This window comes from Sander lucioperca, chromosome 14, assembly GCF_008315115.2.
Source record: "Sander lucioperca isolate FBNREF2018 chromosome 14, SLUC_FBN_1.2, whole genome shotgun sequence".
NCBI classification, from domain to species: domain Eukaryota; kingdom Metazoa; phylum Chordata; class Actinopteri; order Perciformes; family Percidae; genus Sander; species Sander lucioperca.
This window is the reverse complement of record NC_050186.1, coordinates 3,393,345-3,409,399: the sequence shown is the minus strand read 5'-3', so window position 1 is coordinate 3,409,399 and position 16,055 is coordinate 3,393,345. Positions and strand designations below refer to the sequence as shown.

Sequence of the window (16,055 nt, the reverse complement as noted above, 5' to 3'; positions counted from 1 at the left end):
TAATAGATTTTCTGGCCATTTGGGGGCAGCTGAAAAAGCTGTAAACACAGCACAGACATCACATTTTAAAGTTTTTATGGCAAATGTGTTACGATTAGGGAAATGGCGGACCCAAAAATGCAGAGACAACAGGGCAGTGGTGAGCTTGAGGATTTAATAAAATAAAAAGGGATACAACAAAAGGAGTCCTGAAGAAAGCAGGCAAAAATGATACCAAAACCATTGAGGAACCAAAAGACCAGGCATCCAAAAGTAAACTGGCACACCGAGACAAAGGGGATAGACAATGATCTGACAACAGACAAAGACAACACAGAGACTAAATACACAAGGTAACGAGGGTGAAACAAGGGACAGGTGACACAAGGGCTCAGGAACAGGTGAAACACATCAGGGCGGGGCAGACAATCACAAAGGCGGGAAAACACAAGGCAGGAAGTAAAACAAGACATGATATGTGAGAAAACAGACTACAAAATAAAACAGGAAACTGAAGCATAAATTCAATACACAAGGATGAACACAGGGTAAAACGCAACAGAGAACACAAGAGACAGTAAACAACAAGGAAATGGGGAATTAATTAACACAATAAAACAGACAAAATGTTAGCAAACAGCTGCCTATTTACGCATCTAGCACCATACACAACATCACTCAACCTACATTATCATTAGATCCATTGTTAATATAATAATAATGCTATGTGCAGCTTTAATCTGTGTCTTGAGTCTCCTGAGTTCATGGAAGTATCGTTGAAGTGCCCTTTTAAGGGTTCATTTATGCCAATAAATATAATCTCAAATTTCCAGGTATCGAATGAGAATTTAATGCAATTACAGAGAATACCATCTATGGTATGTTTACTTCGAGCTATCATCTACATTTACACACAAGCACCATCCTATTGTGTACATTACAGATTCCTTAGATGCTCACTGTAAATAGCTGTCATTGGAGGGGGGTGGGGTTGTTATTGGGCCTACCGTTGAGGGTCTACCACTTGGCTTTCACATGACCCAATGATTGACTCAGTCTGAAAATAAATATTGTCTGTCCGACTGTATGAACCAAGCTAATTTCCTTCACTTAAAGGGATTTACTGGGCCTGGGATACACAGTTTGTCTTCATTACCATAGTGCCTTACACCACAAAAAGCAGCTCTTAAGCTATAATGATTGGATAATATTAATGTTTTGTTCAATCTGTTCAAAGAAAGTATTTGAAAAATTAAATGAAGATGCCTTTGATTTATTAGAGACCCTGAGAGCCTTGTATCTTGCACGCTCCTAATGCTCTCTTCCTGTCTGTATGTATACAGATAGTTAAAGGTGTAGAGAGAAGAAAAACACATTAGAATAGACTTCCATGGCTAATAGAGGAATATAGTATGTCAAGATGAAAGGCAGGGGATAGAGGAAGGGGAGGAAACTGTGAAGAGGTCAAAAATGAAAACATGGAGTACACACTCTATACATTGTTACAAGAAGAAGAAAAAAGCATGTGAGTGGGCCAGGGTGAGTAAGAGGATGAGGAAGGGGAGAGATGGGTGGGGAAGGGTATGTTGTAGTGAGGAAATGCATGGAAACTAATCAGAGTCTTCCTGCGTCTCAGTCAGATATCTGCAGGGCTGAAGACAGGAAGGACTCCTGTAAACTGTCTCATTCACAGGGAGTTCCTGAGATCCTGTCTGATACAGATGCGTGTCTTTGTGTACATTTAAAGTGTGCATAGTTATAGAATGAGGCAACAGGATATACTGTATGTATAATAAATAACTCATTCTACATCCTAGTTGACAAAATCATCTTTATGTTTGTAGTTCTTTGTGTATATGACATTCATAATATTTACACACAGAAATGGAGAAAGATAACGGTGCTACTGCTACTCAGTGGTTGAAGCAGTGATACATGTATGCAGGTTGCAGGTGAGTGTGTGTGTGTGCGTGTGTGTGTTTGGGTGTGTGGTGCAGTGACTTAGGCATACAAGCTAGTAATGCTTGTCTGATGTTGCATTTAACCAATATGAAAGAACATTGCAAAGTAAAGGCTGATAAGTAAACTGAAAAGAGGAGAACAAAGAGCAAACAATAGTACGAGACATTAGGAGTGAGTGAGCTCGAGGCAATCTCTGTAATTGTAGTTTATGGTGGTTGCTAAGTGATCACTAGGGTGTTACAGCAGATGTTTACACCAGTGGATGTTAGGTGATAAAATTGTGGCTGAAAAAGTAAAATCTTCATACTGATTTTTGCTTTAACAATGATTTTTTTTATTCACATTTTATGAAACTGTCCTCCCAAGAAGAGCGACAGAAACTGTTGTTGCAGCAACATACGATGACGTTTAAATGACAAACCCTTCTGTAGGAGGAAATAAAATATAGAGCGACAAAGTCTGTGTGAGGAGGTAGAGGAGGATGGATGGGTGAACAAAACACACACTTTAACACGGGAGACTGCTGTCCGTTTCTTGTTTACAACTGACAGTCAAGTTCTTCTGAAATGGTGGGCTATTGATATCCAGTTGCTAAGTTGTCAGTAAGCATTTGCGATGTCAATACTGGTGGTCGTTAGGGTGTCATGGTGTGGTATACTTGTAATTACTACTAGGAGTTTGATACCACAAATTTTCTCCCCAGTAAACCTGTCATCAGAGGATGTGTATGTTCTACTTGTGAACAATTTTATATAATAACACCAAACTAGCGAAATATCGCTAAGCTTCAGACAATTTTACAGCTCTATTACAGGATGATGGAAAGGACTGTGAAAATACCTAACTCTGAGTAAGTAAGATACTGTAACTTTATAGTATAACATTGCACTTGTAGTTGGATGTAATCAGGGAGATCTGATCCCCTCTGAACGAATTTCGTCCACCACCCTTCCTATAATAATCCTGTGATAATCTTACTGGGATTTTGGGGAGACCTCTCTCCAGCTGTGAGTCCTGGAATTGGCACCACTTTTCAGACTATTTGTAAGCCTGCACTTTTTGTAACGATAGACATCATCAGGGGCTGAATTATTGGGCCTGAATGGCACCTTCATTCCAGTACAAGAACTGAGCTACTGGCTAAAGACAAGCAGCTGAACAAATTTTGCTTTGGTTCCACATAAAGATGCCAATGATTGAATTAACAATAACATTTCAGAATGTATGAGTGTGTTGTAACTGTGGTTAATTGTGCCCATGTTAACAGTAGCTCTGAAAACTACTGTATGTTGTTCGGACTTCTTACAACAACAGCTGCAAGATCCAGAACAATCACAGGCATCAGAAAAAGTCAGATCAGATAATGCTGTTATATAGTATATTTAAAACATTAAATATTGAGGCATGAACTGATTATTTTATCTTGATGGAAAATTAACATTTTTTACATTTGGACTTTTATTGTAAAAGTCTTATAGAAGTATAACACATAGAATGTGTCTTGTTGTGCGTGACTGTACATCAACTGACAGATGAAAAACATCTTTCAGGTGCTACTAACACAGATGGTAAGGCTTCAGACTTTGTAATACAGTGGCCCTAACTTTCAACGCAAAACCACAGCTGGTTAATGAGAGTGGACCCCTGGGAAATTGTATGGTGGGTGGAGTGTCAAAGGGGCATACCAGCAATTTTATTAATGCTATCGGAGAGCAAAATCAGCAATGTTGAAAATCTTCTCTACAGTTCTTTTAGTTTGTTCAGTGGCATTCACAGGTTTTCACTTGAGTTACTGTTATTAGCTTTACATTGTTATGATTACATATGATTAGGGCGGGAAAAAACTAAACTTTTCATCCACATGAAAATCATTTTCACACAATGAATATAAAGTGGCCTAATTTGTGAAGAACTTTTAAAATTTGATACATGTATGTAATAATGTGACATGAAAAGCTGTTATAAGAGATCTAAGTTTACAATCATTAAGAACAGTTCAAGCTGTCACAGACTGAATTCTGTATGTATTCTGGTTTAATATAGTTTATTCTCTGACAGCTTGCGTTCCGGTCTCCACTCACTTGACTGGTAAGATTTTCCCATGGACTGGCAGACCAACCCCCCCGCAAACCTAGCTTATAAGGTCCTATGCATGAGTGAACTTACGACGCTCCCGCTCCTTACTCCTCCTCCTCTTCTTCATTCTCCTCCTCCCTGTTTCTGTCTGTCCCGCTTTGACACGCAATGGAACAGGGCTCATCCCGAGTGGTGGAGTCAATTTGAAACGGGACTTCAGACAGTTAAACTGTGGATGCTGCAGCACAGGAAATGCCTTGTGGACTCTTGTTAGTCATCTAGCGATTTCACTTCATCTGGGGATCTCTTGTTTCTCTGCACACAGAGCGTGAAAGGGAAGAAAGTTCGTGGGATAGGCTAACTGAAGCTACAGGACATCTATAGTGCGCCGGGATGCTCGGGATAAGTCATTTCACTTTGACAACAGCGGCAGTTGTTGGTGAGTAGCTTACTTAAAAGAAATTGTGCATTTGTGCTGAGATGAAGCAATGAGTGACAGGCGCCTTTTCTACCGCGCCAAGGTCTCCAGCGCGTCTTTTGCGCACACGCTGCAGCAGCTTAGATCTTACAGTCTGCATAATTGACGACGAAGCGACTAAAAGCATCCATTAGGTGTGTCACTCACATTGCCTGCGCGCCCATTAATAAAAGGTGGTGGCTCCACCACAGTGTCCTCGTAAACTGCCCCTAAATACTTTCCGTCCGGATTGCCCAGATGTTATTTATTCTGACTGAGGGAAACCGCAGAGCACTTAATTGTTTCTACGAGCAGCAGAAGCATGGCATTACCTCATATAATCGAGACATTACAGGCAGTCAAATTACTGTATATGGCGCTCTACTGTAACTGAATGTTGCGCATGTCAGTGTTTACACACCAGTGTCAAGACTTCCTAGGATAGTGAGTTTGGTTGCTTCCTATGACACATTTCTGCAGTGCATGCATTTTCATGTTTCTGCAGAAACTGAGTGTTTCGCAAAGCGAGTGAAATGTGAAGTTGTGTCAGATGACAAAACACACCCTCAAATGAATCTTTGGATGAATATGGAGTGGGAATTTTCACATCAGTGATAATTTGATTTTAATTTTAGGAGGTGGGAAGTGAAATGAATACACCAGCTTTGAGAGGCTGTAATGGATACTGTACCTGTGTTGGTATTGTGGAGTCCCACTGGTGATGCTGTGCTCTCAGGTTCAGCTCCAGAGCAGCATAAGTCAATTAACTTCTAGTTCATGTACCAAGTAGTTCAACCATGATGGAAAGTCCCTGCAAAGTTGAGCAACCCACCCCTCTATGTTTGGAAAAAACAGGGGAGAAGAAGAACAAGAAGAAAGAGCAAAGTAAACAGTGCACATCTCTCTTTAATTCTCAGATTCCTGTGCTTACATGTGATACTGGCTTGTGATGTTCATTAGAGAATTGAGTTAGAGATGGGGATGGAATTAAATGTGTGTGTGTGTGTGTGTGTGTGTGTGTGTGTGTGTGTGTGTGTGTGTGTGTGGAGAGGGATCAGCAGAAGCTCACGTAGTACTGTAAATCATTACCATCACATCAAGAAAATCAGGTTTACTTACTATTGTCTCATGTCCCATCCTACCCATTCTCATCGGTAATGCAGTCTGAGCTGTTGGAGTATAACCTCATTTGGGTTACACAGGGGTAGAAGCTGTCTGGTTTGAGTCCATACTGGGAGATCCCGTGTTGTGCTATCGGAGCTGCCTCTGCTGCCTCTGCTGCCTCAGAGGCCCACATGTGGTTATTGTAGTGGCAGCATTTAATCTCTATAAATTCCTAACGGAGATGGGGCTACAGGTGGTTTGAGTTTGGTACTGCAGAAGAGGAGAGGGGCATCTGGCTTCAATAAGTATGTGTCAGACCGTAGTGACCGAGCTTACTAAGGACGTGAACAGCACAAACACCTAGACTTGAGACCAGGTCTGCAAGTAATGATTATCTTCATTATCGATTCATCTGTTTTAATTTTGTTTTTATTAATTGATTAATCATTTAGTCTATTAAATGTTTGGAGAAAGCATGAAAACAATGCCCATCACAGCTTCCCAGGGCCCGAGATGATGTCAGATAAAACGAGCAATTCAAAGACATCATCTTGGCCTCTGGGGAGCTGCATTTTATCTTACACTTTTGCTACATTTTATATACAAAGTGAGAAGCAAAAGAAATGCCAGACATTATAAAATGTTTAGTTTTACAGATTCTCACAATTTAAAAGCTGGAACTTCAGAAGGTTTGTTATTTCTGCTTGAAAAATGACTTGAACGATTCTCAACATACTGTTGAGTTTTTAGTAATTAACTCAAATCAACCCTGCAGGAGACTTTTGTCTCTTCTCTCTCTTTATTGTGCTTGTAAGTTATAGAAACAGCCAGGAGTTCGTATGGTTCTTTAACAAACTAGAAGCTTTCTGTTTAGCTTACTTGTCACACATAGAACTGTATTTAACGTCTTTGTAACTTAAGTCTGCTACAAAGATGGAGAGAAGGGGTGGAGGGTTAGTCGAAAACAAACTGATATAGACTCCTCAACATTCCTTTGAAGGACTTGTATGCTTTACACCTGCAGTTTCTCACATCTCAGATTTGGAAATTGTCTTTTCTTTATACCTTTCATGAGCAAGTAGTATGCTGCTGTAGATGGCCAAAGTACAGTAGATGGTTAATTCATTGAAAGCTGTAAGGTAAAGGGATATAAGTCTTCAGACATTAAGCTCCGAATTGAATTTATGAGCCTGTGAACCCGTTACCCGGCCATCTCCATCATTAGTAATATGTCTCCTTCTCCTCTACTATCATTGGAATCAGCCCTCTCCCTCAGTCACAGTAATCAGCACTAATTTGACATAAACTGTCTGCTGGCAGCGGCAGACAGATTTACTGGAATTGCATAAAATCTGATTGTATTAGTTTATTCTGCATTTTTGATGTGTTCACTTTTAGCATGATTCTTTTGTGTATATTGTCTGAAGTTATGCCATCGCCACTGAACACTTTGAAGGTGTGAAAGGAAATCAAGTTCATTGTCTTGTTGGCTGCATCATAAAATCTCCTCCACCTGATCAACATCAGCATGTACTGATGGTTGAACCAAGGGATTGTCATACCCATCCAAGTAATTTAACTAATCAGAAAATGAATGGGACTTTTATTCCCAGCACCCCATATGCCCAGAATGCATTTAATACATTCACTAAGTAAGGTAGTAAGTAGTAAGAATGAAGTTGCAAAATGAAGTCATATTTTCTCTAGATGACAAACACAATCATGTTTTCTGTCTAAGGAAGATCTCACGCTCACGTGCATGACAACAGCAGCATCCTGCCCAGTTAATGACTCACTTTTGGAGCTTAATACAACTAGACAAAAACATCACAGATATGATCAATGTTTGTTTTTCTCGTAAATGTTTGACCTGGGAGCTCATGGTTAGTGTTATCTCTGATGTGGTAGAGGTGCAGGTTTTCACACTTCCTACGAACTAGGGTGTCTATCTAGTAACTAACACTTACCTCATGGTTTACATTTCCAGTCTGACTGTGTCACAATCTGAGACTGTGATAAACTTTGCCAAGCATTTTAATCTCTGTCAGATATATCAGATAAGTGTTAATAAAGATATATTACAGTGTAAAATGTAAAAATATAATGTATATATTAGACCAGGGGTCGTATTCACAAAACATCCTAAGGCTAAAAGTAGCTCCTAAGTAGTCGAGTTAGGAGAAACTCCTAGAAATAATTTTGGTCTAAAAAAAACAATGAAAATTAACCTTTAAAACCATATTTTGATGGCAGTCATTTAATAAGGATTCAAACAGCTCACCAACAAGTAGAAAAAAATCCAACAACAACAGAGATGATAGTTTATTACTGATACTGGAAAAATGCCATTTTCAGTGCTGATGAATTTAGGATCTCTCAGCCATCTGTCAGGGACAAGGGACATCCTGCACAAACCCCCCCATTTTTAAATAGCCAAGCTATCAATCAATAGCGGCCGCAATTTTATTATTCACTCAACCCAAATGTTAAAAAATGGCAGCCCGCAAAACCATGCCATGGTCAATTGACGAAGTGCAGACATTCCTCTATTTGCTTGCCGATGGATCCAGCAAGACCTGGATGGAGCAACGTTGCTATGACGATCAGCTAAGAATCCCCTAGATTGACGGAGTAGCCTTTTTGACCAAAGTACCTCGGACCAAAAGTGAGTTGAGTCTAGCTGAACCATGTGGTGGAAATGAGGCATTAGTGCATATTGATGCTAGAATTATGGCATCAAAAGAGGATTTGTTGCCGGAAAAAATATCACACAGTGATGTCAAACCACGTGTTATTATGCCAGCATTGTTTACCTAGCCCTACATTCTTTGGATCAAAACAGAAAAGAGGCTAGTTTAATTCAGGATACTTTTTCCATTGGTTTTCAGAGGAAACAGTGCTGAAATGCAGAATGCCACAGATATATGGCTGGCTGGTGTCAAACAGTACAATAGACAAGAGATACAGTCACCTGTAACACTTCCTGTCCGTCTTGGCAAACTCAAGATAGGAAGAAAACAGGAAGATAGTTCCTTCTTCTGACTTGTAAGAGCAGGGACTGTTTTTGAAGTAAAAGACATGCTTGATGATAGTGACTTTGTAAATGCTGACACCACCACAGCACCCAAACCCCCCAGCACTCAAACTGAAACAGTCAGTGCATGCCCTGTGTTAACATCTACTGGCACTTGCCTGTGAAAAACACAAGTGACAGTGATGCCTTTTGGACATAGATGGCTAGATGTAGGCAATTAGAAAATTGGTTGGAACTATTAAAATGATCAAAATTCTTTCTGACATTTTATAGAACAAATTAAATAAATGATTATTTGCAGCCTTGTGTAAGTACCCAGTCTGTCAGCATATTTTGGCTTCCATTCAAAGTCAAGAAAGACTTTCTTAGCTAATCTTATTAGCAATTGTTAAAATTATTATTACATGATTGACAGAAAGTGTGAATTTTGTTTTAGAGAAGGTCAACATTTCATTTAAAATGCTTAACTTCATTCAGCATTAATTTTAAGTAGTTCTCTACTCAGGGCAGAATCATATGCAGCTCATTCAGATAAAGACCAACGCGTGCATCTTGGGTGCATGTAGAGATGACGGATGTCAAAGTATCGCCAATCTGACAGGAAGATGCATTCTGTGGAAAGCGGACAAAGCAGAAGAGCATATATCCCCTTGAGGAACTGTGAAAGCAAAAACAAAAGGTTCAGAGACTGAGCTTTAAGCCTGTGAAACCACAAAGACCACCCACACAAGTTGGTGCCTCTGCTGCCTCAACCCACAACCCACTACAGATGTGCAACTGCTGTCTCTGCAGCATGAAACTAGAATGCAAAGTGAAAGTAGGGTAAAGCTGAGCAGCAGTCATGACATCACTGTCACTGGTCAAAGCTGATCACCAGTTGTTCCTTTTACCCTCAAGTCTTGTCATTAAGCTAGCCATTTCTACAAACAATTGCAATAAGAGGGGTTTGATTTCGTCAATATATACCTGGCTTGCATCTGGCTCTAAAGAAACATCGATAGTTTGACTTAAGACACGGAGGGCGGACTTTAAAGAGGACATTTTAGAAAACAATTGGAAGAAAACTTTTGACACATCTCAGAAAAAAACAGCAAACTCTAATTTAAACCTACTCCAATATAATTGGCTGATGCAGACATACACAACTCCTGTTAAATTTAATAAATACACCAGTAACATACCTGACCTTTGTTTTAAATGCAATGAGGCTAAAGGACCAAATTGTATTTGCAATGAAAATTTATAAAAACATTGTAAAAAAACAAACAAACAAAAAGCTTGCCATTTCTACCTTTTTAAATATACTTTTTGGCATTATGTGGCTTTATTGGACAGTCAACCATATACTGTATATATGAACAGGAAATATGGGGTGAGAGAGAGATAGAGAGAGATATGTATGCATCTTAACCGCTAGGCAACCGGATGTCCCCATTTTTACAGACCAATCTATAAGCTTCTATTCTGCATCACTTACATTTTGATTTAGTTGGTAAAGTAGAAATGTACAAGCCACTGTAACAGCAATCTCTAATTTACAAGAAAAATAAGGAGAGTCAAATGTAAGATCTTGCTTGCAGTTTGAATGTGCTATGCAATGTGAAAAATAAAAACGAACAAAGAAAAATAGACCTTTTCTCCATTGACTCAAACCAGAAGCAGTGCATTTTCCAAAGCCGACACTGTCTCGCCAGCTTGCAGTTACAGATTAACAAAGGTGGGCATGCATGGTATGAGTTAGCCTTGTCTTATTTGAAGCATTGTGGATTGACGTAATAATAATAATACTCTTTCATTAGCATTTAACAACCAAACTGCTGAATGCAAATTGAAACCATCTACTGCTCTACTCGGTACCACCACTTGTGGATTGTCATGAAATTGTATAGACACATTCATGGCTCCCAGAGGACGAATACTGACTTTGGTTATCCCCTGACTTCTCCTCTAGTGCCACCAGCAGATTGTTTGTGGTTCACAGTAGGGCTGCATGATATGAGTAAAATAACTAAATGCGATTATTTTGACTGATATTGCGATAAGATTCACAATAATGGAGGGTATGATCATCTTTGTTTCATTATTCTCATTTTCATTGAAAAATATGTGTGATTTTTGCGAGGATCGGTACCAAACAAAGATGTTTTTCTTTAATCTTATTCGCTTTGTAGGCCGGGATGTCTCTACAGCACCACAATACTTAATTCAGAATGGTTTGACACACATTTTGCCTTTAACAAATATTGCACCCCCAATATGCTATATTTGGATATTTGGATATTGTGCTAGTCCATATTGCGATTTCGATAAAATTGCTATTAATTGTGCAGCCCTAGTTCACAGTGAAAATAAAACTGTTTACTGATTACTGTGCAGTTTGGTGCAGACACGCAACATCTTTGTGAACTTCAGTGATCTCTACTGTAACACTATCATCAGGTCAAAACATTCAATTTGTCCAATACTTTGGTTTATCTTAATAGTTTACTTTAGATTGAGCATTACAGTCGCGCAGAGCTGCTAGCACGGCTGTAGACCCTTCATCTTGTTACAGTATAGTTTGTTATTAAATAAAAGTGAACAATGTCTCTCGTAGTTGTATTAGTGATGACTGTCAGTAAAACACACAGGGGTTGGGTTCTGCCACAGACTGAGTCATCACTGAATCATTATGTTCTGTCTGCTGCCATCGCTGCAGACGGAGAAGTGAGAGAGAAATAAAAGGAAACTCGGGGGTTGCCAAGGTGATGCTTGTGCCAAATTTTAAAGTCAACTCAACAAGTCTTATGGTTTTAGCAGTAGCATGCAGAACTTAGCGTTCCCTCACTTATTCTTGAAAACTAAATACAGATGTATTGCATATGTTGTAATTTTTTTGTTAAGGGTAAAAAGTGAACTGTGATTGGCTGAAAGACTGTTATTCTTGTTGTATTTGAACAGCAGGGACTAACTCCACGAAGTGTTTGAAAACCTAATCTTGCTATAACTGGCCCCTAAGCTAACAAATAAACATGATAGTGAGATAAGTGCAGAGTAATCCCCAAACTTCACCCAACAGCATACACAATCTTTGGAAAGAAACTGATATCTGTCATAAAAGAGCTTCAAATAAACAAAACGCCCGTGAAGGTGCGACATCGCATGTCGTTTCGGCTTACGTAGGCCTTAACCTCTGAGGAAGGTCAAGCCACACACAGACACACACATGTATAAACACACACTGAACACATAAAAGCATTCGGCATGTGTTTCACACTTCATCACTTGTCACCCCTTTTCCTCAGACTGTTACATTTCTTTTTTTATTTTCAGGAGCATCCTTTTAACCCCATTAAGGCCTGGTATAATTATTTCCATATTGAAAAAAATATTAAAGATAGGCCTAGATTTGCTCTGTATCATGCTGTAGTAAGTATTGTCCTCCTAAAATATTAAGCATATCTAAATTGCACCACCACTTTTATTAAACATGATCTCAGCAGCAGATTTTGAATCCACCTTTCTAAATTGAAACAACTTTAAATTGCTTTTATTTTGTCAATCCACACAAGTTAATTAACGTATCTTTCGCACCCATTATACAGCACCCCTCGAGCAGTTTGGAGATTCGGAGCAGTGCCCAGGAGGCGGACTTGACACTCTCCAGCTGACAGTCCACACTCCATACGCAGTCTGAAAGGGGACTTGAACTAGCGCCCCTCGGGTTCCCAAGCCAAGTCCCCACGGACTGAGCTACTGCTGCCCCCTAAACACATTATCAGTTGTTTATAGAAGTTCATATCTATCTTTTGTCTGTGCACTATCATGTGCACAAATAGTTTGTATATGCTGAGGTATTTGTGACCTCTGGCATCACACAGTTGTTGTGAGTCATCAGGGGCAAAGAGAAGGGCTGTGAGGAGGAGGCAACAGGGCAGACAGGGAGGCAAAGGTGAAAGTGTAAAGGAGGTTTTTGGGAAAGGAAATCTGCTGCAGAGACGATAGGGAGTCAAAGAGGAGGTCCACTTTGGAGAATTTGCGGTGGGAGGAGATTGCATTATCTCCAGTTGGAGCAAAAACAAGAAGAGTGAAATGTGCACAGGGAGCGGACAACCACTGCTTCTGTTTTTCAAACAGAGAAGAGGGTTAGTCATCTCCGCAGTTTCTTTATTTTATATTACAGTGGTCAACAAGTTTTCCTGCCATAATAGGTTATTTGTCAGTGCCTCCTAAAACTTCCTTCTTTGATGCTGAGAGGGGGAAGTGTTGGAACTGGGGTTATACTGCAGCCAAGCCAGTGTTAAACTTTTGTTTTGGGTGTAGTTTGCGATAAAGTGATTTTATTTTGTAAAACAGGATTTCCTTGTTTTAACCAGTGTGTGCCAACCAAGAGCCCATAACATCTTTCCAGAAGAAACACGTGAGGGATACTTGCACACACATACTTGTACTCCTCCTCCCGGGTTCTCACTACCTGCTAAGTGCTGATAGCCTCAGATCCTGGATGTATGTGTTTCTGTGTGCGTTTGCTACCAGAGCAATGCTGCATCTGTGCACCAGACCCTTCCAGCCCCCCCGCTCGCCCCCTCCCCCTGTGCTACTCTCCCAGGCCAGCAGCAGGCCAGAGCTATCCATCAAACTGGCATCATACAGGGAGCAGTGGAGCTGTGGCGTCTGCCTGGGGCAATGTGTTCACATTGACCTCCCCAACAACATAGGCCAGCACCAAACGGCCATGCTAGTCATGATGCTCTTCTTCCAGACAAAAAGTTTCCTGAGAAAAAAGTGGCTGCTTGTAATGTTTCAATGTTACAGTCTGCTGTAGGTCAGAATAAGGCAATTTGGCGAGGCTGCTTATTCTTCTACCACTCTGATTCTCTTAATGCCGTTAGAATTATGTATGGGATTTATTCAATGTCAAGAAAAAGAGCAAAGCATAATTTTCTATAGATGTAAGAAAATACGATATTGATTAAAAGTGTCATTAGATAATCAATATGAGATGACTTATAGTGGAAATTGAGGCAAAAACAATTGATCCTGATCCTTAGTTGTATATTTGTGAAATTACCCCCATTCGTACATTTAGTATATGGATAGTTTATTTCTGGGGGATGGACAGACACAGGAACATTTAATTTGTTAGTGACAAAACAGACATACACATATGTACATACACATTATGTACATATACATGTACATATACATTATAATCATTATCATCCCCCTCCACTCTTTGCACAGTCAGTCCCAAGGTTATCCTGCATCTAAGAAACACAGTAATGGAAACGGTTATTTCATAGTAAACATTTCAAGTAACATTCAAAAGGAACTTTCAATTACACAAACTGAAAAGCAAAAACAAAGTAGTACAAAGAGTACAAAACAAATATCTTCCATCTCTGGACTTGAATTGACCAGAGCCCATTTTTCACCGATGAATAACTTTATAATACATAACGAATAAATAAGGGAGATCCTGTATGGATCGGTACAAACATCTACTTTCACTGTTTCTTGCAGAAAAGAAGGAATCAAAAACACTTTCTATTTTAGTGGATGTCTTTTAGCATCCTCCAGAGACTTCGACTGAAGTTGGTTTGTTGACGGCATCACAGAATCAAAGAGTCACTCGACACTAGACCTGAGATTTACGGTTGATGTTATAAGACTTGATGATTTTGTTTTTGTCCTAAGCTGTAGATGTTGGCTGAAAGTATTTCGATTTGGCATAAAATCATCTATTTTTGGCTACTTACCTGCAAGAAGAACAGAGATATTTTGGAAATCTCTCAAGCAACAGTGGGAAGTGAGGTTTATACCAATAGCAACATTTTTCAAAATGTCAAGTTCATTTTGTGGGATTTTAGATTCAGTATATGCGAGCTTGTAAAACCATGAATCCTTCCTACTGCTGTAGAATCTTCCAGTCCTGACCTCAAAACATATTTCCAAGATAAAAAGGCTGCACCCCTCTGTGAGAAAATGTCTTCTTGCTCAGTATTGTTCATGTGAACATAGCAGAAAAATGTCAGCAGCAGAGAGAAAATACATTTAATAGTGAGAGACAACTCAATTATGTGACAAATTCTTCTAAGTGGCCTCAGGGGATTTTTGGTCTTTGGATGTGAGAAAAAGTAATGGTTGAGGAAGGCCTATTCATCTAACTCTGTTTTTTTCACTTTTTAAGTAGCAACAGTGGAGAAACAAAACATCAAGGGCAGTTGTGCAGTTGTGTGTTCCTTAAACACATCTGTGTCTGACAGAGAGAGGGAGTGTGTCAACGGGAGTGGGATTCACCCCCGTAGACATGTTTTGTATCTTTTTTTCTTCTTCTTTGAGCTTCAATCCACAGTAGACCGGAGTTTTTCACCTCTAAAAATGTTAAAAAAAAAAAAAAAAAACACAATGAAAAACGACAACACTAGTTGATTTGTTTGTATGGTGTGTACGGTTTGTATGCCTTATCACTTCTAAATCTGCATTTTTCTTCTTTTTTTGTGGATAGTTATATTGATTAACAGTAAAACTCAGTCACTTGACAGTAACATTAGAGCTGGGGATGCAAGTAGGAATGCAAAACAGCGGCAGAATGTGTCTAGTCCCGACCATCAGACAAGCACAGGCTTATGCACCGGCTTCATACAGTAAGCTCTACAAGTAGTCATTCATTTTATACCGATACCGTTATCTATAGCAGCATATCAATGAGAAGCACCATCCCTTTTTCTTTGTAAAGCCCTTTGAGATGGCATACTGTGATCCGAGGCTTTACCTACATAAACATTAATTTGAATTAGCTGCAGCCTTTGGCTACAGTTAGCAGAAGACTAGTCTATAACCACGACGTTCCACTTCCGGGATTTTTCAGGTGCCGCCTGAAATTCATGCATTTCATTTTGGCTGGATGTCCGTTACCTTCCGCTTTCTTTGTGTTGGGATTTTAAACTCCGGTCGATTTATGAGGACTATGGTTAAGGTCCTACAACCTTTTTTAACATTCAAGTAACAAAAAGCACAAATATTCTAATAGCCCAGTTTTTCCTGAAAAAATGGTGTTCATAGATTGACTGTGGACAACAGGGTTGATGTTTTACAAGCTTTTTTAGAAAATAAAACCAGATGGACCAGAGGTTGTCAAAAATCCTTTAGGGCTCTGGATCTCTGCAGGGTTATCTGAGTTTTCTGTTGCATTACTAAAACAACCTCTGAACGTACATGTGCCACCAAAACAAGTTCCTTCTCGAGGCTATTTTGCAGAGGCGCCGTTGCTCCATGGTCAAAGTTTCCCATCACGGGCTGGATCTTCTAAAGCCTGAAAACAGAACCCAGGAGGAGATGCAGAATTTGCAGAGTTTTATTTCAGATCACTTGAATTATAATACATTGAAACATTGTTATCGAAATGTTGCCCAACAACGGCAAAAATAACCTGCCTACCCCAGCTTCAACACATTTAGTTTT

General features: G+C 39.6%; 1 protein-coding gene across 1 annotated transcript in view; it reads left to right on the top strand.

The window, feature by feature from the left end:
• The first annotated feature begins 4,145 nt into the window (after positions 1–4,145).
• Positions 4,146–16,055, top strand: part of itga1 (integrin, alpha 1) — a 45,316-nt gene continuing 33,406 nt past the window's right edge. Inside the window, exon 1 of the mRNA XM_031317719.2 lies at positions 4,146–4,456. Coding sequence (XP_031173579.1) covers positions 4,411–4,456 — 46 coding nt within the window. The 5' untranslated portion in view covers positions 4,146–4,410. The remainder of the gene's footprint in view (positions 4,457–16,055) is intronic.